This window comes from Leucoraja erinacea, chromosome 25, assembly GCF_028641065.1.
Source record: "Leucoraja erinacea ecotype New England chromosome 25, Leri_hhj_1, whole genome shotgun sequence".
Classification (NCBI taxonomy): domain Eukaryota; kingdom Metazoa; phylum Chordata; class Chondrichthyes; order Rajiformes; family Rajidae; genus Leucoraja; species Leucoraja erinaceus.
Window position 1 is genome coordinate 31,068,611 of NC_073401.1, and position 20,713 is coordinate 31,089,323.

Genomic DNA, 20,713 nt, shown 5'->3' on the forward strand with positions numbered 1-20,713 from the left:
ATGTGACTTTATTTCCCTGGATGAACTGTTTTCTGTCGTGTAGATAGGACCTGAACCAAAGTAGTGCATTGTTGTTGATGCCGGTGGCAGATAGATGTTCCAGAAGAATTGGGTGGGAGATGGTGTCAAAGGCTGCTGTGAGGTCGAGGAGGATCAGGATGGATAAGTGGCCGGTGTCAGTTGCGAGAAGGAGATCATTTGTAATTTTTACCAAGGCTGTTTCAGTGCTGTGATTGTGGCGAAAACCGGACTGAAATGGTTCATAGAGGTTATTGTTTTGAAGGTGGACTTGAAGTTGTGTCACTACTGTCCTTTCCAGAAATTTAGTGATAAATGGGAGGTTGGAGATGGGGCGGTAGTTATTTGGATTGTTTGGATCAGAACCTGGTTTTTTTTAGAATCGGGGTGACAGAAGCTGTTTTGAGAGATGTAGGGACAGTAGCAATTGATAGAGAGGAGTTAATTATGGACGTTATGATGGGTGAGATAGAGGGCAGACAGGATTTAACCAGGACAGTAGGAATGGGATCAAGCAAGCAGGAGGAGTTCTTGGACTTGGTGATAAGTTTAGTTATTTCTTCGACTGTTGGAAGCTGGAAAGTAGATAGGGTGGAGAGTGGGGAGTCCAGTGTGGAAGTCCAGGGTGGGCTGTTGTGAGCAGAAGCTGAGAAAGAGTTCAATTGGTGATGAATGCTGGTGATTTTGGTACAGAAGAAGTCCAAAAATGTATTACACTGAGCAATGGAGGTGAGGTGATTGGAGGTTTCAGGAGGCTTAAGTAGTTTGTTGACAGTGGAGAATAAAGTCCGAGTGTTTCAGTGCATCCTGGCTCCATTATTCGGTGCACGTCAGCCCCAGGAGATTGTCAAGTTTATTTTAAAATCACAGTATCATTAACATTTAAAAATGGATATTATTTAAAAGTAGAAAATCTCCACTGCAGAAAATGGTGGGTATGCTTTCCTTGTATTAGATATGGTTTACCTGCAAAATATCATGTATATTCTGACAGATGACAATCATGTAATCAGTTTTCTCAAAGAGTTTCTTTCTATCAAATTCCCAGCGCTGATCTCTCCCTGAAGCCTCAATTTTAGAACGGATATCAAAGTAGGAGTCTTTCCACAACTGCAGGGTTCGTATGGCTTCTAAGGTACTTGTTTTTGCTGCTTCTGAGCTCCTCCTATCAGGCAGAGTAGAAATGTGAAATTAAGGTGACAGTTACTCAATCGGATGTTCGTTTGGTGCCGTCCAGTTGGGTATGGCTGCCCTGCTGCAGCTTTTTAATGGCCACCTTTTTTTTATTTTTAGTATGTTAAAAAGTGTTGTTTGGAAGTCTTCTTTTTATGTGTGGGGGGTGAGAAAGGGGGAAACTGTATTTCTCAGTCCCTACCTGGTCGGAGAGGAAGCTTTCCTCCGAGCAGCAACTTCGACCTGTCCTCGCGGCCTACCATCGGGGTCCGGAGCGGTGTTTCCTGAAGGGATCGGCCAGAATCATGGCTTCAGCGGCGGCACTGCGCTGGAGCGCTATCGCGGAGTGGAGCGGAGCGGGCGATGGCTTGCCCGGGTCGCAGTGCTGGGGCTCCGGTGAGCTGAGACCGCTGATGAAACATCGCGGAGCTGCGGGACTATGGAGCGGCCAGCCGCAGGCAGCGGCGCTGACCTTAAACATGGGGAGCCTGGGATCTCTCGCCGGGATCGCCAGTGGTGGAGCTCCATCAGAAGCCGCGGTCTCCGGTAAGGATGCGGCCGTTCCAGGCATCCCAAGCCGCTGAGAGGGTTCTCCCGACACGGAGCATCATCACCCGGCGAGAAGAGCCTGAAACATCGACCCCCGTAGCGGCGACTACGGAGGCCCCAATAGGCCCAACTATGGGTGGACAAGGGGATGGGGACTGGACTTTGTGCCTTCCCTCACAGTGGGAACCATTGTGGGGGGATGTTTTTATGTTTTATGTTAAAATTTCTTTACAATGTTATGTTTGTATTCTTATTAATGTGCTGCAATGGCAACTTGAATTTCACTACACCAATTAGTATATGTGACAATAAATGAACCTTATGAACTTTCCTCCCAATCTAACGGTGCTTGCTTCACAGAAGGGACTTAGTTATACAACTGCCTAAAAGGCAGGCTGCGACTTAATTAGCAGCAAATAATTCTGGAACAATAACCACATGAATGCAAATATTGTATAACAGCATCACTGCAATAAAGTGCAAACAGCCCCTAAACAACAAGCATTTATGTAGCTACTGTTGCAAGTTCCCGAGTGCATTATCAATGGAAAACTGATGCCAAACCACATAAGGATATGAGATAGACACAAAAAGCTGGAGTAACTCAGCGGGACAGGCAGCATCTCTGGAGAGAAGGAATGGGTGATGTTTTGGGTCGAGACCCTTCGAGGGCTTGGACAAAAGAGGGAGAAGTAAAATGTGAGAAGTTTAAAAGATCCAAGACTTATGATGATATTCTCAGCAAATGACCAACCCCACTCACCCACTTCACGCCCTGAAGGTGATCAAGAGCAGCATCTTCAGTCAGAGACTGATTGCACCAATGTGCAAAACTGAGAGATATAGGAAGTCTTGTATACCAGCTGCTATAAGGTTTTATAATGCACAAAAATAATTTTGCATTTTTTTTTAGTATTCATTCATTGTATTTTAAGTATGGAATCTATCTGAGGAAATGTGTGGTGTTGTGTCTGTCTTGTTGTGGCACTGTAATTTCCTGTAAAGGATTATTAAAGGATCTAATCTAATCTAATCTAATCTAAATGTGGACCAATGCATCTAGGGGAAGGTCAAGAGGCTGGAATTGGGGGAGCAGTGTATTTGGGTGGGAAAGGGAGAGGGAGTTGCGGTTATTTCAAATGGAGGAGGTTATAAACACATACATTTGCAGGGACTGAAGATTAGTGAAAAGGGGAACAGTGAGCCAAGCAGGAATCTGTAAACCATGGACAGAAGTTTAAAATGTGGCAATGATTAAACAGTATCAAAAGAATAACAGCAAACGCAAGGGCAGTGGCTTGGATCTCTATATTGATGAACAGGATTAAGAAAGCCAAACATGAGCACGTTGTGACAATCATTTCAGGAGGTAACAAGGGCCGAGACAAGGAGAGAGTCAGCATTGCTCCCATACCAACAGGTACAAACATGATTTCTACAAATAAGTGTGAAGATGAATTATGAAGATGAATTGGTATGAAGATTGATTAGTTCTGGTGTCAGGGGTTATGGGAGAAGGCAGGAGAATGGGATTAAGAGGGAGAGATAGATCAACCATGATTGAATGATGGATGGAATGGCCTCATTCTGCTCCTATCATGTGACCTTATGAGAGTTAACAGATGCCACTTACTTAAATATGCTGCGTACATTGATAACTTTGCGCACTCTCTCTGCGATCTCCCACGCAATGCGCTCCATCAGGGGCACCATCCGTTCATCCTTGTTGTAATGGCGGGAAATAATCCAAACCATCCTCAGGGCATTCAACATGGAAGGGATGGTATCCATCACAACTTGAAATCTTGTTCCCTGTGATAGATTCTAATGAACAGGCACATGCTTTAAAAGTCGGGAATGGCAAATTCCTGTGTAAACAGGAAAATAAATCGTAACTTCCCTCATTCAGACCTCCACAACAGTTTAAATAAAGGAAGAAACAATAAAGTATATTAGTGAATCAACGAACTGTGTTATAAAAAATCATTTTACCAAAAGAAAAAGCAGTACGTTTTCACCAGAGCATTGCACATGACTAGCACCTTTCATGTTGGGAAGAGTCACTTGACGGCAAGAGGGACCTCACTAAAAGTGAGGGAAGAGCAGCTTCTCTGACAACCTCACTGCCCGAGGAATCAGAGCACCATCAGTTCCACATCTCTCCAACTCTTTTACTAATTCCTTTCAATCTTTTCCCCCGCTAATTACTCTACATGGGTCCTCAATCATTTTATACAATTGAGTCTCTCTTCAGCATCCGCAGTGTTGAAGAAAATCACCCTGGTTTGTCTAATCTTTCCTCATAACTATAACTTTCCAGGCCCAGCAACATTGTCACAATGTTGTTCAAGAAGGAACTGCAGATGCTGGAAAATCGAAGGTACACAAAAATGCTGGAGAAACTCAGCGGGTGCAGCAGCATCTATGGAGCTAAGGAAATAGGTAACGTTTCGGTCCGAAGAAGGGTTTTGGCCCGAAACTTTACCCATTTCCTTCGCTCCATAGATGCTGCTGCACCCGCTGAGTTTCTCCAGCATTTTTGTGTACCATTGTCACAATGCTTCTCTTCACCCTCTGCAGTGCAATCACATCCTTCTTGTAATGAGGGGACAGAAGGTGCGGCCTAACTAGCGTGCTACTCAGTTCCAGCATTACTGCGGTGCTCTTTGGTTAATAAAGGATAGCAGCCCTTTCAACCATCCTACTGACGTATGGTCCAAGGTTCCTTCACACTATTCTGTCTCCTGTTACAGTTCCATATTCCCTTGCCTTCTTAGTTTCCCCAACACTATTGACTAATGTTCTTCTGCACTTAATTCTACTTGTTCTTTTCTAGCAGATCCAATTCAACAAAAATATGAAGCAACAACCTGTCGGCAGACTTTCCAGATAGATTTAAGTAGTTCACATTCTCCGACTGTAAACCACAAGTCTGATTGTGAAGAGCATGATAGGTACACAGAAACTGTATACCTATCATAGTGATTGTGAGCAAGGATACAAAAGTGGAAAACGTGCAAAGGAATAATGGGAAGATTAAAACATTGCTGGAATTCCCAGAGATTCGCTCCCCTCTGTGTGAAGAGGTTCTTGTGCTGCAGTAGGGCCAGAGACTTGTACAGTTATACAGCACAAATAAAGCCCAACTTATCCACGCCAACTAAGTTGTCAACCTGAGCTAATCCCATTTGCCTGCATTTGGCTCATAATTCCTCTAAACCTTTTGTATCTATGGTGCTTGTCCAAATGACTTTTCAGTGTTGTAATTGTAGCAACCTCCACTGCTTCCTCTGGCAGCTTCATCCATATACTGTGTGAAAAGGTTGCTCCTCAGATCCCTTCTAAATCCTCCCTCTCTCACCTTAAACCTATGTTCTATGTTTAGTCCCCTACCTTTGGAAAACGATTGTGACCATTGACTTACACATGCCCCTCATGGTTTATGTACAAGGTCTCCAATCCACCTCCTGGCCTATCCAGCCACTCTTTATAACAAGGCCTCACTTCTGACATCATTCTTGCCACCGCTCTGCACTTGTTCCAACTTAATGACATCCTTTATATCGCTGGGTGACGAGAAAGTTGGGAGGTCATGATGCAGTTGTGTAAGATGTTGGTGAGGCCGCATTTAGAGTATTGTGTTCAGTTCTGGGCACCATGTTATAGGAAAGATGTTGTCAAGCTGGAAAGGGTACAGAGAAGATTTGCAAGGATGTTGCCAGGACTAGAGGGTCTGAACTATAGGGAGAGGTTGATTAGGCTGAGACTCTATTCTTTGGAGCGCAGGAGAATAAGGGGTGATCTTATAGAGATTATGAGAGGAATAGATCGGGTAAGATGCACAGTGTCTTTCCCAGAGTAGGTGAATCAAGGACCAGAGGACATAGGTTTAAGGTGAAGGGGAAAAGATTTAATAGGCATCTGAGGGGTAACTTTTTCACACAAAGGGTGGTGGATGTATGTAACAAGCTGCCAGCGGAGGTTGTTGAGGCATGGACTATCCCAACATTTAAGAAACAGTTAGACAGGTACATGGACAGGACAGGTTTGGAGGGATATGGACCAAATGCGGGCTAGTGGGATTAGTGTAGCTGGAACACGTTGGCCGGCGTGGGAAAGTTGTGCCAAAGGGCCTGTTTCCACACAGTGTCACTCTATGACTCTAATTGCTCACAACACTCCAAATGTGGTCTCACCAATTACTTGTGCAGTTGTAACATGACATATCAATTGCCATACTCAATCCCCTGACTGATGAAGGCAAGCATGCCACATGCTGTCTTCAGCACCCTATCTAACTGTGTCTCCACTTTCAGGTAACTCTCTGCCATAATCTTGTAATCATGTATCCAAGATTCTCCCATTAGTGAAAACATTGTGACATTCTTCCTGAATGTGCCCCTAAGGATGTTATTTGTTCAGTAAGATTACCCTACATTCTGTTAAATTCCAAAGAATATTGATTTAACTCTGAATAATATAGATCAGAGTATTGTGGATAATGTAGATCTGAGTGTCAGAGGTTATGGGCAGAAGGCAGGAGAATGGGGTTAAGAGGGAGAGATAGATAAGCCATGATTGAATGGTAGAGTTGACTGGAATGGCCTAATTCTACTCCTCTCACTTATGATCTTATACTCATAAATATAGCTCTGATGGCCATGAGATAAATGGAAGTTCTTTCTTCTAGAGTGAAAAGGGCCACCATTTAATATTATGTGACTGTCAATGACTGTGCCAGAGACCTTCAGATCTTTCCATGAATGGGTTTAACTTGTTCAAGGGTTCAGCCTCTGCCATTGCCCAAGACAGGGTTTAGGAACAGTGGTGAGGGAGGGAATTGAGATCTAGAAGTGAACAGCTAGAGTCAGTTAGGCCAAAACAACCCTGACCAAACTGCTCTTGTACATTCCTGACAACCAAAGAGGCCAAATGAGACTTTATCATTGGCTCTGCAGAAGAGACTCTTGCCCATGTGCAGTTCTCACAAGAAGAAATGTTTCTGTTCTTGTTGAGTAATTGGTAGAAGGATATTTCCAGTGTGACCTTGATGCACAGGGAGAGAAGGCGATGTCCCTTTACCTTAAAATGCCGCTCCAGTGTTGAGAGGAACCTAACGTTGTCTGCAGCTTCCACGTGGTACTTGGTGAGGTCAGCAATGATTAAATTGAGATTCTGGATTAAACTTTGATCATAGGCGCCCACAAAGTCAACAATCCTCTTCACCACTGACAGTTTCAGCTGTTCACTGAGGGCACTGAGAGTAGCATTACGTTCTCGCCAGAAGTCTATCTCTGATAACGGACCGTTGCCCTAAGTGTTCAGATAAAGCAAAGCAGATACAGTAAGTGGTTTACCACCAATGGATGGAGCAGATTGAGACAACTCTGGATCCCAACAGGCATGTTACATATGATTGCAGAGGCATTACAGATATTTAATCTGGAGAAGCTGTGGCTCAGAAGATGGTAAACCACTTGCCGCCAACACTTGCTGGCTGTGAAGGAGCCACGTCCACCACCAGCTGATCCTTTCACTCCACCTCTACTGTTCCAGCCGTCTGCTGCCGCATCCGCCACCAGTTCCAGCATGTCCGGCGGCTATGACTAACAACAAAACTACCTCTCCCGCATGCTCCCCCTGTTGGTCACCACGGGTGTCCCCTGCTGCTTTCTCACTTCCGGGTTCACCGCCTCCTTCTAATTTTTCCGGCAAAGGGGGAGAAGGCTTGGTCCGTATGCGTTCGGGCCGTATTAGTAGACCGCCTGGCAGATATGGCGAGTAAGTTTGAATTCTTGCGGCATGTTTGTTTAACTATATTCACTCTTTACGGGGAAGGATGTAGATTGGTTAATGCATGTGAATCAATCATAGTAGAATAGCGTCACTAGCCCCATCTTACTGTATGATTCATACTAACACCCACTTCCTACACTTGTCAATCTTGGAAGAGGTCACGATGAACTAACAACCTGCTATATCGTTATAATATGGGTACTGATTAAAGATGATCTTGAACTTCAGATTGTGGAAATTACTTATTTACAGGGAGAAACAAAACGAGCTGAATCAATAAGCAGATGTAGGAAAACATGAGAATTGTTGGAAATGAAATAGCAAAGAGTTGAGGTTTGTGACCATGGAATATTAGAATATGGCTGGTGGCAAAGGGTGCCCAGCAACATGACCAGGGCTAATATAACAGGGCAGAGATCTCCAGTTTGATATATTCAGAAGAGCTCATTTTAAAAAAGGGTTGAAAACTTGATAAAAGTGTGAAGATAAAGATGTCACAACTTGGATGTAACTCAGGCACCTGGGGCATCTTCGACAGCTGCTCTTCAATGGCAGAAGTGATCTGCACCTGCCAGTTCATCACACTGTGTTCCAGCATTTCCATTATCATTGGGTCTGAAGTAAATTGGTTCAGGTCTGTTTCGAGGTCTAATGGAGGCATTTCAAGCTTGATTTCACCTGGAAGTAAAGGATAAAATATATAGACGTCAAATGCAAAATACTGGAGATACTGGAATTTGAAATAAAAACACAATGTTTGAAATTCTAAGTATGTCAGATAGCATCTGTAGAGAAACTGAGTTAGAATTTCAGGTCAATAAACATTCACTTGTACGAAGAATATACATTTGCCTAGAGATTGACACAAGATCTTCATCGTTCCCATAAATGTCATGTAAATTCTCCAAAGAATTGAATAAGCATTATCGTCTCTTGTCTCAGTGTTTTATTGCAACAAATACTTAGTTCAAGGGTGTGGCATTTGATAAAGTCCTCAATGGCTGATTGATTCTGATGCCGATTCATAAGATTAAAATGCATGCCATTTACAGTGACTTGGTCGTATGGATTCAATTCTGGCAGTGGGTTGTAATGGATAATATTCAGGCAGGGTGTCTGTGGCCAGTGGAGTTCGCCATTCAATCACAGCTGATCCATCTCTCCCTCCAAACCCCATTCTCCTGCCTTCTCCCCATGAACTCTGACACCCGTACTAATCAAGAATATATCTATCTCTGCCTTAAAAATATCCACTGACAGCCTCCACAGCCCTCTGTGGCAACGAATTCCACAGATTCACCACCCTCTGACTAAAGACATTTCTCCTAATCTCCTTCCTAAAAGATGTCCTTTAATTCTGAGGCTGTGACCTCAAGTCCCAAAGTCTCCCACTAGTGGAAACATCCTCTCCACATCCATTCTATCCAAGTCTTTCACTATTCTGCATGTTTCAATGAGGTCCCCCCCTCATTCTTATAAACTCCAGCGAGTACAGGCCCAGTGACGTCAAAAGCTCATCATAGGTTAACCCACTCATTCGTGGGATAATTCTTCCCCCCTCATTGTTCTAAACTCACATGTCCTGTACTGAAACCACGGTTATACTCACCCTCCACCTGTTGAATGGTTCGCTGAACCTGATTGGAGAACTTTAGTACAGTTATCAGGAATTCATCCCTGACAAACTGAATATTCCGTGAATCCCCTCCTCCTCTCGAGTCCGCAATACTCAACCTCTCAAACTGAAACGCTACTGTACTTATAAAGCGTGATGAACCTTGCTTAAGCTCAGCGTTTTTACTGTGATAAGACAGAAGTGGCATGAAGAGCTGTGAAAACACAAAGTACAATATTTATATCATTTCAGATCTGGCATCAGAATTGTCACATTTTAAAGCGTGATGCTTCAAAGGTTTCACATGTACACTGCACTGAAATATACTTCAATGCAAGAGGGCCAACAGGCATCGGAGGCTTTAGTTGGTTCATTGTTATTGTGATGTGTACCATAGAGTCATAGAATAATACAGCGTGGAAACAGACCCTTCTCCCAACTTGCCCACACCGGCCAACATGTCCCAGCTACACTAGTTCCACCTGCCTGTGTTTGGTCCATATCCCTCCAAACCCGTCCTATCCTGTCTTTCAACTTTGTATCAATGTGTGTTGGAAGCTGGGAGGAAGGGTTTGAACAGTAAAAATCTTGTTCACATTGACATTTTTTAAGCTTTAATCGCGAATAACCGGAAATGCGGCGGGACGATGTTTGTCGCCATCACAGAAAAATTGTGAGTAAGATGTGTGAAAATGGGAAGGCTGTGGCCTAGCGTTTGGAAAAAGACAGGAATTAACACAGAGCCACACGCAGAGACTCACCATGGGTACAAACAAGACAAAGACTTTTAGTTATGTATAGGTAGATAGATAGATAACATCCTGGAAAGTCTACCAGCCCAGCACCATGAAAGTCCATGGTGTGCAGGATTATTGGAGGTTAGTCAATGAAGGAGTTAAAAATTCAATCTCGACTTTAAAAGCATTTTTACTATCTTTTAAAAAAAAGGAATTTGGGAAGACAAGCGTGAAACCCATGGGGTTGCAGAAGCTGAAAAAGTCTACAACCACACTGAAATGATAAACATATGGTACCGACAAAGCAACCTCTTCAGTACAGAATTGTTCCAGTAAAGCTCTTTTGAAGGTAATTAAAAGAAAATAAATTAATTTACTTTTTTACTCATTATTACAAAAATATATGTTCAAAAAACTTATTTTGAACATAGAAATTTCAACTGAACTGTAGACAAAGAATTCTGATGAAATATTTTCAGTAATTCATCTGTTAACTTTGTTCTGCTTAGATTTAATTCTGTTAGTTTATTGTCTACCTTGGCCATTTCCATTGACTAAAATTTTATTTCAATAGGATTCCAGCAGCAGCATTTAAAGCTGAAATATGAGCCACAGGAATGAATTCTGACAAAATGTGTAGAAAGGAACTGCAGATGCTGGTTTAAATTGAAAATAAGACACAAAATGCTGGAGTATTTCAGTGGAACAGGCAGCATCTCTAGAGAGAGAATGGGTGATGTTTCAGGTCAAAGCCCTTCTTCAGACTGGCTTGCCTGTCCCACACTCCAGCATTTTGTGTTTATCTATGAATTCTAACAACATTGTACCAATCGTTTAAATAGTTTGATAGTTTTACCTGTGTTAAGATTTGGTGTAGCATCAATAAAGAGTGCCCATTTAGCATGCCAAACTCCAGCATTTTGGGCATTAGTATATTGGTCTCCTTCATGTCATTGGGTTCAGGAATGGTTTCTGGAGATACAAATGTTTACATATGCATAATTGCTGTAGCTTTAATAGTGTGAACATTTCTTTACAAGCAAGTAACAACATGTGTGGTTCCATTGCAGCCAGAGTTCAACAAGATTTACAAAGAGCGATCCCAGCTCCGCGAAAATTGTGTGTGTTTTTAACTTTTATGTTCCTTTTTAACTTATTTCTAACTCCCTAGTACTAACAAAGTATGACAGGGAAACCCTCTTAAATCTAAACTCCAGGGCAAACGGAGACTTTTTAAACTCTGTACTTACTGATCCAGCATGGCCAGCAGAGATCAACAGAAGCTGCTGCAACAACAATGGGAGCTCGGCTGCAAGGAAAACCCGGAGAAAACATCGAGGGAAGCGGGGGGGGGGGGGATTCGGAATAGGCTGAAAGCCCAAGCCTTTCGTCCCCCTCTGCCCAGCATTCTTCTGGCGAATGTCCAGTCCCTGGAAAACAAGCTGGATGACCTCAGGGCGAGGATCAGATTCCAGCGGGACATAAGGGACTGCAACATCCTCTGCCTGACTGAAACATGGCTGACCTCACTGATTCCGGATCAGGTAATCTGCCCAACCGAGTCCTTCACTGTCCACCGTGCTGACAGAACAGAAGCATCTGGGAAATCCAAGGGTGGAGGAGTCTGCTTCATGACCAATAACAACTGGTGCAACCCTGGAAATATCAAGATGCTTTCCCGTTCCTGCTCGCCGGACCTGGAGCACCTGACGATCTCATGCCGCCCATTCTACCTTCCCCGGGAGTTCGGCTCAGTGATCGTCACAGCCGTCTACATTCCACCGCAGGCGGACACCGACGTGGCACTATCGGCCCTACACGATGTGCTATGTCGACATCAAAACAAGTACCCGGATGCGGCTATGGTGGTGGCTGGAGATTTTAATAAATCAAATCTCAAGAAGGTCATGCCGAACTTCTACCAACACATCACGTGTGCCACCAGGGGGGAGAGAACTTTGGACCACTGCTACACACCGTTCAGGAAAGGCTACAAGGCCGTTTCACTCCCTCCCCTAGGAAAATCTGACCACGCTGCTATTTTCCTGTTGCCGGAGTATAAACAGAGGATAGTTCGGGAAGCGGTAGAGACGAGGGACGTAAAGCGGTGGTCCGACCAGTCAGAGGCCATGCTGCAAGATGCACTGAGTGATGTCGACTGGAATATGTTCGAAGCAAGTTCCAGTGACGTCAGTGAGTTCGCGGAAGCAGTCACGGACTTCATCGCAACAGTAACCGACAACATCGTCCCCACGGTAAGGGTAAGCACCTTTCCGAACCAAAAACCCTGGGTAGACAGGTCTGTTCGTGTGGCCCTGAATGCTCGCACCGCTGCCTACAACTCGGGCCTGGCATCAGGAAACATGGACGTCTACAAGGCAGAGTCCTACCAACTGCGAAGGGCGGTGAAGGACGCAAAGAGAAGGTACAGGGACAAGATGGAGTTACAGATGGAGCAGCAGGACACCAGAAGCCTGTGGCAGGGGCTACGGATTGTAACCAACTACCGAAGCACCCCTCCCTCATCCGCATGTGCCGGCACCTCCCTAGCTGACGACCTGAACTCCTTTTACGCTCGTTTCGAGAGGGGCAACACCACTCTAGGTCTGCCGACTATCGACAATACCGACAGCGGGCTGGCTACCGAAGCTGAAGGGAGGAATGTGCACACATTCTCGCTGTCCGAGCACGACGTGAGGAGGGCACTGACACGGGTGAACACGAGAAAAGCTGCAGGCCCCGATGGCATCTCTGGGCGAGTACTCAAGTCCTGTGCTACGCAGCTAGCTCCAGTGCTCACTACATTATTCAACCTCTCCCTGGACAAGTCCGTGGTCCCTGCCTGCTTCAAAAAATCCATCATTGTATCAGTACCAAAAAATGCCTCCCCAGCCTGTCTGAATGACTACCGTCCGGTGGCCCTTCCCTCGGTAGTCATGAAATGCTTTGAGAGGCTGGTGAAGAATCACATCTGCGCCTTCCTCCCTCAGAACATGGACCCGTTGCAGTTCGCATACCGTCCGAACAGGTCCACGGACGATGCGGTCTCCCAGGTCTTGCACACCGCTCTCTCCCATCTGGACAGCCAGAAGGGGGGCTACGTGATGATGCTGTTCATAGACTACAGTTCAGCCTTCAACACGATAGTCCCCACCAGACTGGCCGGGAAGCTACTGGAATTGGGGCTCAACACCTCCCTGTGTGCCTGGGTCCTGGACTTTCTCACCGCCAGGCCCCAGGTAGTCAAGATGGGAGGGAATACATCGAAGTCCCTCACCCTGAGCACAGGATCGCCCCAGGGTTGCGTCCTCAGCCCCCTATTGTACTCCCTGTACACACATGACTGTGTGGCTAGGTTCAGCTCCAATTCAATAATTAAGTTTGCCGATGACACTGTGGTGGTGGGCCTGATCTCAGACAATGATGAGGGCCTACCAGGAGGAGGTGGCTGATTTAGCACTCTGGTGCCAGGATAACAGCCTCCTCTTGAACATCAAAAAAACGAAGGAGCTGATCATGGACTTTAGGAGGGCACATCATCCGAGGACGTACACTCCATTGAGGATAAATGGGGATCCTGTGGATAGGGTGAACTGTTTTAAATATCTGGGAGTCCACATCTCTGAGGATATGACATGGGCATCACACGCCTCAGCACTCGTGAGTAAGGCAAGGCAGCGCCTTTACCACCTCAGGCAATTGAGGAAATTCAGAGTGTCTCTGAGGATCCTCCAGTGCTTCTACGCAGCGGCGGTGGAAAGCATCTTGTCCGGGAACATTACCATCTGGTTTGGGAATTGCTCTGCCAAGGACAAGAAGGCTCTGCGGAGAGTAGTGCGTTCGGCCGAACGCACTATGGGAACTTCACTCACCCCCCTGCAGGAACTATACAACAGGAGGTGCAACTCCAGAGCAAACAAAATCATGGGAGACCCCTTCCACCCCTGCAACGGACTGTTCCAGCTGCTACGGTCAGGCAAACGCCTCCGTTGCCATGCGGTGAGAACGGAGAGGTTGAGAAGGAGTTTCTTCCCAGAGGCAATTCGGACTGTAAACGCCTATCTCACCAGGGACTAACTCTACAGAACGTTTTTCCTTCCATTATTTATTATGTAAAAGAATATGTGTGTTATGATTGTGTTTATAATTTGTTTGGTTGTTTTGTTGTTTGTCTTTTGCACAAAAGTCCGCGAGCATTGCCACTTTCATTTCACTGCACATCTCGTATGTGTATGTGACAAATAAACTTGACTTGACTTGACTTGACTTGAGGTGAATGAAGGTCTTCTATCTCAGTCACAATTCTGTTGGTTTGATTCTCACTCCAGATTTGATTCTGTTGTATTTCACTCTGCCAGTTTTGTTCAATATTGTTTGTAGTTTGGTGATGTGTACATTATTTACCAGTCTGTGCCCATTGCAAATACTTGTTAATAATGTAAGAAAGCAATTATTTCTGTACCTAAATGCTCAGCTTGAAACACGTTTCAATAACAGCAATATTATAAAGATACCAACCTCTTTTATTCCGGAGAAAAAAGAACATATCGTGATTGGCAAACTCTGGAGGGATTTTCTCCAGTGAAACATAGAGCACGGGTAGTTCCACTGTCTGGGTTACGATTTTCTGAAATAAATTTGTATATCAATGTTGATACATAAAGACATTTCATAAAGTGCATGCATCTGTCTCTAAATCAACACATTGCAAGATATACTTCTGACAACTGTATCCTGGAACTTTGTTCCCTTTGATGTTTCATTTTCACACCTTACCCTTCTTTATCCCTGTGACTCCCGCTCCCCTGACTCTCAATGAAGCAGGGTCTTGACCCGAAATGTCATCCATTCCTATCCAGAGATACTTACTGTCCTGCTGAGTTACTCCAGCATTTTGTGTTTATCTTCATCTGCAGTTCCTTCCTACACAACTACATCAGGAATTTGGTTGAAATTGTAAAATATTCTGGCAGCAAATCCCACAGATCCACAAAGCTCCAGGGACAATGAGCTACCTCAAGTCAAGGCATAAGCACAGGTACAATGAGGCACAGGTAGTTCTGTTATAACATGTGGTAGGTGAATTAGGGAACATTTTTGAATTATGCAGGCTGAATTGATTATAGTGTAATATTTAGGAGACAGAAAACCATTTAAGTTGTTTTGGGAATTGATAAATTGAAAAAAGGCTGTCTTGGAGAAAAAATGGTAAGTGGAGTTTAATTCAGATTAGCTTAATTCAGTTAGGAGTATTGAAGGAGGACCTGGGGAGTGTTGCAGAGCGAGGGACCTAATAGTACAGGTAGACAGTACCCTGAAACTGGCATGCAGGGGGGTAGGGTGGTGAAGGAAGCTTTTGACACGCTGGCCTTTATCAGTCAGAGAACTGAGCATAGAAGTTTGGATATTACATGACTGTTGTGCAAGACATTGGTGAGGCCCACTTAAGAGTATTGGGTTTGTTTTGGTCATCCTGATTTCTTTGTTTCAGACAATGCTTTGAATTTATTGAAAGGAAAATATAAAACTGTACACATCAGCCCAAAGAAACGGTGGTAAAACAAGACAAGGAACTGCAGATGCTGGTTTAAATCGAAGATAGACACAAAATGCTGGAGTGAAGGAATCTGTGACATTTCTGAAGAATGGTCTTGACCTGAAACGTCACCCATTCTTTCTCTCCAGAAATGCTGCCTGTCCCGCTGAGTGTCTAACATTTTGTGTCTAACATTTTATTTCCTGTCTGATTACAGATTACAGCAGCAAACTTTCCAATGTAAACCAACAGTCAATTAACACACTAGTGTCGGTACACACGGTGTTATAACACGCTAGTGTTGGTACACACGGTGTTATAACACGCTAGTGTCGGTACACACGGTGAATTAACATGCTAGTGTCGGTACACACGGTGTTATAACACGCTAGTGTCGGTACACACGGTGAATTAACATGCTAGTGTCGGTACACACGGTGTTATAACACGCTAGTGTCGGTACACACGGTGTTATAACATGCTAGTGTCGGTACACACGGTGAATTAACACGCTAGTGTCGGTACACGCGGTGTTATAACACGTTAGTGTCGGTACACACGGTGAATTAACACGCTAGTGTCGGTACACACGGTGAAGTAACATGCTAGTGTCGGTACATACGATGAATTAACACGCTAGTGTCGGTACACACGGTGAATTAACACGCTAGTCATTACATACGGTGATTTAACACGCTAGTATCATTACATATGGTGAATTAACACGCTAGTGTCATTACATACGGTGAATTAACACGCTAGTGTCGGTACATACGGTGTTATAACACGCTAGTGTCATTACATTCGGTGAATTAACACGCTAGTATCATTACATACGGTGAATTAACACGCTAGTGTCATTACATATGGTGAATTAACATGCTAGTGTCATTACATACAGCGAATTAACACGCTAGTGTCATTACATACGGCGAATTAACACGCAAGTGTCAGTACATACGGTACGTGGCAGGGTGAACATTACAGCTTCCCCCTCGGACGCGCTTGCCTGGGACGGCCTGGGCTCCGTTCCCTGTCGTGACTGTTCCTGAATAGAAGACGCTGTAGATCAAATCAGTGAAGAAAAGAATTGGTCATTCTCTCTCCCTTTTCCACAACCTTAAATCGTGCATAAGGTTGTGGAGAAAATACTCTCAGTATCTAACTCAGTATCACATTCTTACTAATTTCATTCATGAAACAGAGTAAGCATTGCAACTCTGTGGACCTCTACTTTAGCTTGCCCTCAGTGTCACTGAGTTTGAGAGACCTGAAGGCAAGTCTGTGCGCGAGCCTTGCTGAGTACTAGCATTTTCTGATTCTAATACAGAAAAGGCCATGCAGGAAGATATTGAGTTCCTGTTTACAGTAAAACACTAATCCCACAGTAAACTATGGTGCTTTACACCTCCGTACACACTTACCAACAGTTCTTGGTGTTTCTTCTTCATTGACCAACTCAGTTGTCCCAGTAACTTCAGCATCTTCATCGTGAGTAACTTCTGTGACTTCATCTAGGTATTTATGAAGAAGAATATAAACAGTGACAGAGTTTAGTGAAGGCCAGCTCTAGTAAACCAGAATGGCACCTGTAGTCTGCAACAGTGTGTTGCAGCAACATTGGGAGATGCGGTTACCAACTGGTGAGCCAAACGGCCCAGACACAGCCCCCTTTAGCCCAGATGCCGACTACTATAGCCCAGACACCCCCCACCCCACCCACTTTAGCCCAGATGCTTCCCCCCCATTAGCCCAGACACCCCTCCCTTTAGCCCAGATGCTTGCCCTCCAACCCAGGCACCAGCCCTTTGACCAGTTTATACGCATGGTCAGCAGTCGCCAAGGGTCCTACCTCCTGCACCACTCACCTGCTGCTCCCCCCCCCAGTTCACACCCCCCCTACCCAATCCCCTCTGCCTAAACTGAATAGCCCCTCCCTATCGTAGCAATCCCGATCCCCTCCCCCCCCCACACTGTCCCCCCTGTGCCCCTCCACACTGCCCCCCCCCCCCACACTGTCCCCTCCACACTGCCCCCCCCCCCCCCCCCCACACTGTCCCCTCCACACCCCCCTCCACACTGCCCCCCCCCACACTGTCCCCCCCCCCCCCACACTGTCCCCTCCACACTGTCCCCTCCACACTGCCCCCCCCCCCCCACACTATCCCCCCCACACTGTCCCCTCCACACTGCCCCCCCCCACACTGTCCCCTCCACACTGCCCCCCCCCACACTGTCCCCTCCCCCCCCACACTGCCCCCCCCCCCCCCCCCCACTACACTGTCCCCTCCACACTGCCCCCCCCCCCCCACTGTCCCCACCACACTGTCCCCCCCACACTGCCCCCCCCCCCCCCACACTGCCCCCCCCCCCGCACTATCCCCCCCACCACTGTCCCCCCCACACTGTCCCCTCCCCCCACCCCCCCCCCCCCCCCACACTGCCCCCCCCCTGCCCCCTCCACACTGCCCCCCCCACACTGTCCCCCCCCCCCCCACACTGTCCCCCCCCCCCCACACTGTCCCCCCCCCCCACACTGCCCCCCCCCCACTGTCCCCCCCCCCCGCACTATCCCCCCCACCCCCCACACTGTCCCCTCCACACTGCCCCCCCCCCCCCCCCACACTGTCCCCTCCACACTGCCCCCCCCCCCTCACCGTCCTCGAGCTCCAGCTCCTCCTCCACGGTGCGGTCGCTGCGGAAGAAGAGCAGGGCGGACGGGCAGTCCTCGGCGTGGGTGTCGTTGAGGAAGCGGAGGATGACGAGTTCATGGAGGCCGTCGTCGCGGTTGAGCAGCTCCTCGAAGCAGTCGGTCTCCTGGAGGCCGAAGGCCTCGTACACGCGGTTCTGCAGCCACTCGAGGCGCGGGTCGTCCAGCGACATGGCGGCCGCGCTGTCGGGGGCGCGCATTAACGGCCGGCGCCGCGGTTTAACCGCCGCCGCGGGAGCTCGCACAGGCCGGTCGCCATGGCGACGACACGCGTGTTGACAGCCGTTGCCACAGAGACGGCGTTGCCGTGGCGCGGGGGACGCGCTGCGTTGGGGGAGGGGCGTTCTTTTTTTATTATACCAATACTTTTATTCAGAAAGTACTGTATTTGTATTTGGCGTGGGGGTGGTAGAAACGTGGCAACTGATGTGAGCTGCGGAGGTGAGGGCTGCTGCATGATTTTACAGGGTTGTATGCAAAACATTCAATGATGAGGCAATGAACAATCATTGATTGAATTGGGATAAATCATAAGAACAGACTTAGTGAGACAGGTAGACAGACAGAGAGACAGACTTTCGTGTCAATCTTCTAGAGAGAAACAGACAGACAGAGAGAGAGAGAGAGAGAGAGAGAGAGAGCAGCTTCAGGCTGGTATCCTACAACCAGGTTGCTACTACATAGACCCTGTTACTCTAACACTAACCATTCAGCAATGCTCATTTTGATTTTACTGAGCAGCCAGTGAAGCTACTGATAAACAGAGCAATAAGTAAGTCTAATTAGATTGTGTAAAGCACTGTCTGCTGCACGAATGATGGCATATTACTGCACAAATGCAAAGACGGAGCTGCGACGGGGTTCAACAAATCCTAGTTGTCATGATCACTTACATCGAAGGATCGAATGGCCTATTCCTGTAACTATTTTTTTTCTATGTCTATCAATTATACATATTACACAATTAACGGAGTCATGAATCAAAGAACCTTTTATTTTTAGTATGAAACTAAAAATCCACTCTGGCGATATGCCAAAGTTTAACAGAAACATTATCATTTGCACTAAATATTTCAACATTAATATGAACAGTTTGTGTATATCTGTAGACAGTGAATGTTAGATCAGGTAAATGCTGCAAAAAGCAAGAAAGAAATATACCTTAAAAGGTACTGAAATTATTAATGATAAAAATATCTATTTGTCCTTAAAAAAACCCTAATTTTTCAGACTTCGTTTCAGGAGTTCAGGCGGTCTGCATCATGTAAACCAGAGACATTTATAAATCATAAAACTGCATTTATAAAATGATAGCAATTCCAGATGTGACCCGAAACTGAATCTGGGTTTTATAAACTCAGCTCATTAAATTATCTGTTCAATCTGTTTGCCTAATCAACATGGCCACCTTCAATTTTACATATCAAAAGTGAAATCCAAGCACATTATAACTTTACAGAAAGTAGATCGAGCACTGAAGTATTTAGCTGCTAGAAGCATTGCAAAAAGTAACAATCAAATGAAATGTAATTATATCACATTTTACCAGAATATCTATTTTTAAACAACTAACTTTGCTGCTCTCTAATCCCAGCTAAAGAAAAGTGTAGTATAAATAAGCTCAAATTGTCAAACAATGTTGTCAAATTCACCCAGAAAGTGACAGGCAAGGCAAAGCCACCAGGTAAGGAGAGGCTCACATTTAACATGTGGTTTAGTTGATGGGTGAAGAATCAGCTGCAACGGCTGTAATTTGCATCTCTCACTCCTCCTTGGAATAATATTGCCCATGGATACCAAAACTCACCAAATAAAATAATATCAGAACAAAGAGATGTTGTCTCTGTACTGTACACTGATTGTCTCTGTACTGTACACTGACAATGACAATTAAAGTTGAATCTGAATCTGAATCTGGTCCCCAGAATATGGAATGTGATGGGAAGAGATGAAAATGCTTGCAGCACAGCTGGAAGTCACACCCCTGTCAGTATTATTTACTACATTTCAACCTGACAAACACTGAAAGCTGTGCAACTACAGACCTGCAACATTAACGGGAAAGCAGCTGATTAGTAGCTTCAAAGTAGACTTTGTTTAAAAACAGTTTCTGCTAAACACGAGAGAAATCTTTGTTCGAGTTTGTTGCGTTGTCACCTTTGATAAGTTCACATTGAATTGCGAGCAGCAGCATCTCCTGAAAGCTCAGGCGCTAATGAGGCCACTTATTAAAAACCAGGCATGAGATTCACAGCAATTAAAAGGTGACAATCACATCACACAACATTCAAACACCTTAAATATATCCTCGCTACACATCCTACCTGCGCTTTGCTGTAACTATGGTTGTGATGGTTGGTGATTGTGCAGACAGACAGCCTTTGACTAACTACCTCCACTACTAACAGTGGCGACCCCCTCAGGACCACTCCAGGTCTGGTTTGTGCCTGGCACTGGAGAGAAGGGGAATCATTTACAGCAAACCCCAGGTCGACACGAAGCAAACTGGAGAATCTACAAAACATGCAGATCCATGAAAAAAAAATCTACAGGTGCTGGAGAAAACATAAAATGCTGGA

General features: G+C 45.6%; 1 protein-coding gene across 1 annotated transcript in view; it reads right to left on the reverse strand.

Moving 5' to 3' along the window:
* Positions 1–18,396, reverse strand: part of dnah10 (dynein axonemal heavy chain 10) — a 123,036-nt gene extending 104,640 nt beyond the window's left edge. The window contains exons 1-10 of the mRNA XM_055655466.1: positions 18,082–18,396; positions 16,849–16,938; positions 16,386–16,486; positions 14,407–14,515; positions 10,745–10,860; positions 9,146–9,365; positions 8,057–8,214; positions 6,823–7,053; positions 3,374–3,564; positions 985–1,183 (exon numbers count right to left, since the gene is read on the reverse strand). Of these exons, the coding sequence (XP_055511441.1) occupies positions 985–1,183; positions 3,374–3,564; positions 6,823–7,053; positions 8,057–8,214; positions 9,146–9,365; positions 10,745–10,860; positions 14,407–14,515; positions 16,386–16,486; positions 16,849–16,938; positions 18,082–18,334 (1,668 nt within the window). The 5' untranslated portion in view covers positions 18,335–18,396. The remainder of the gene's footprint in view (positions 1–984; positions 1,184–3,373; positions 3,565–6,822; positions 7,054–8,056; positions 8,215–9,145; positions 9,366–10,744; positions 10,861–14,406; positions 14,516–16,385; positions 16,487–16,848; positions 16,939–18,081) is intronic.
* Positions 18,397–20,713: the final 2,317 nt, after the last annotated feature.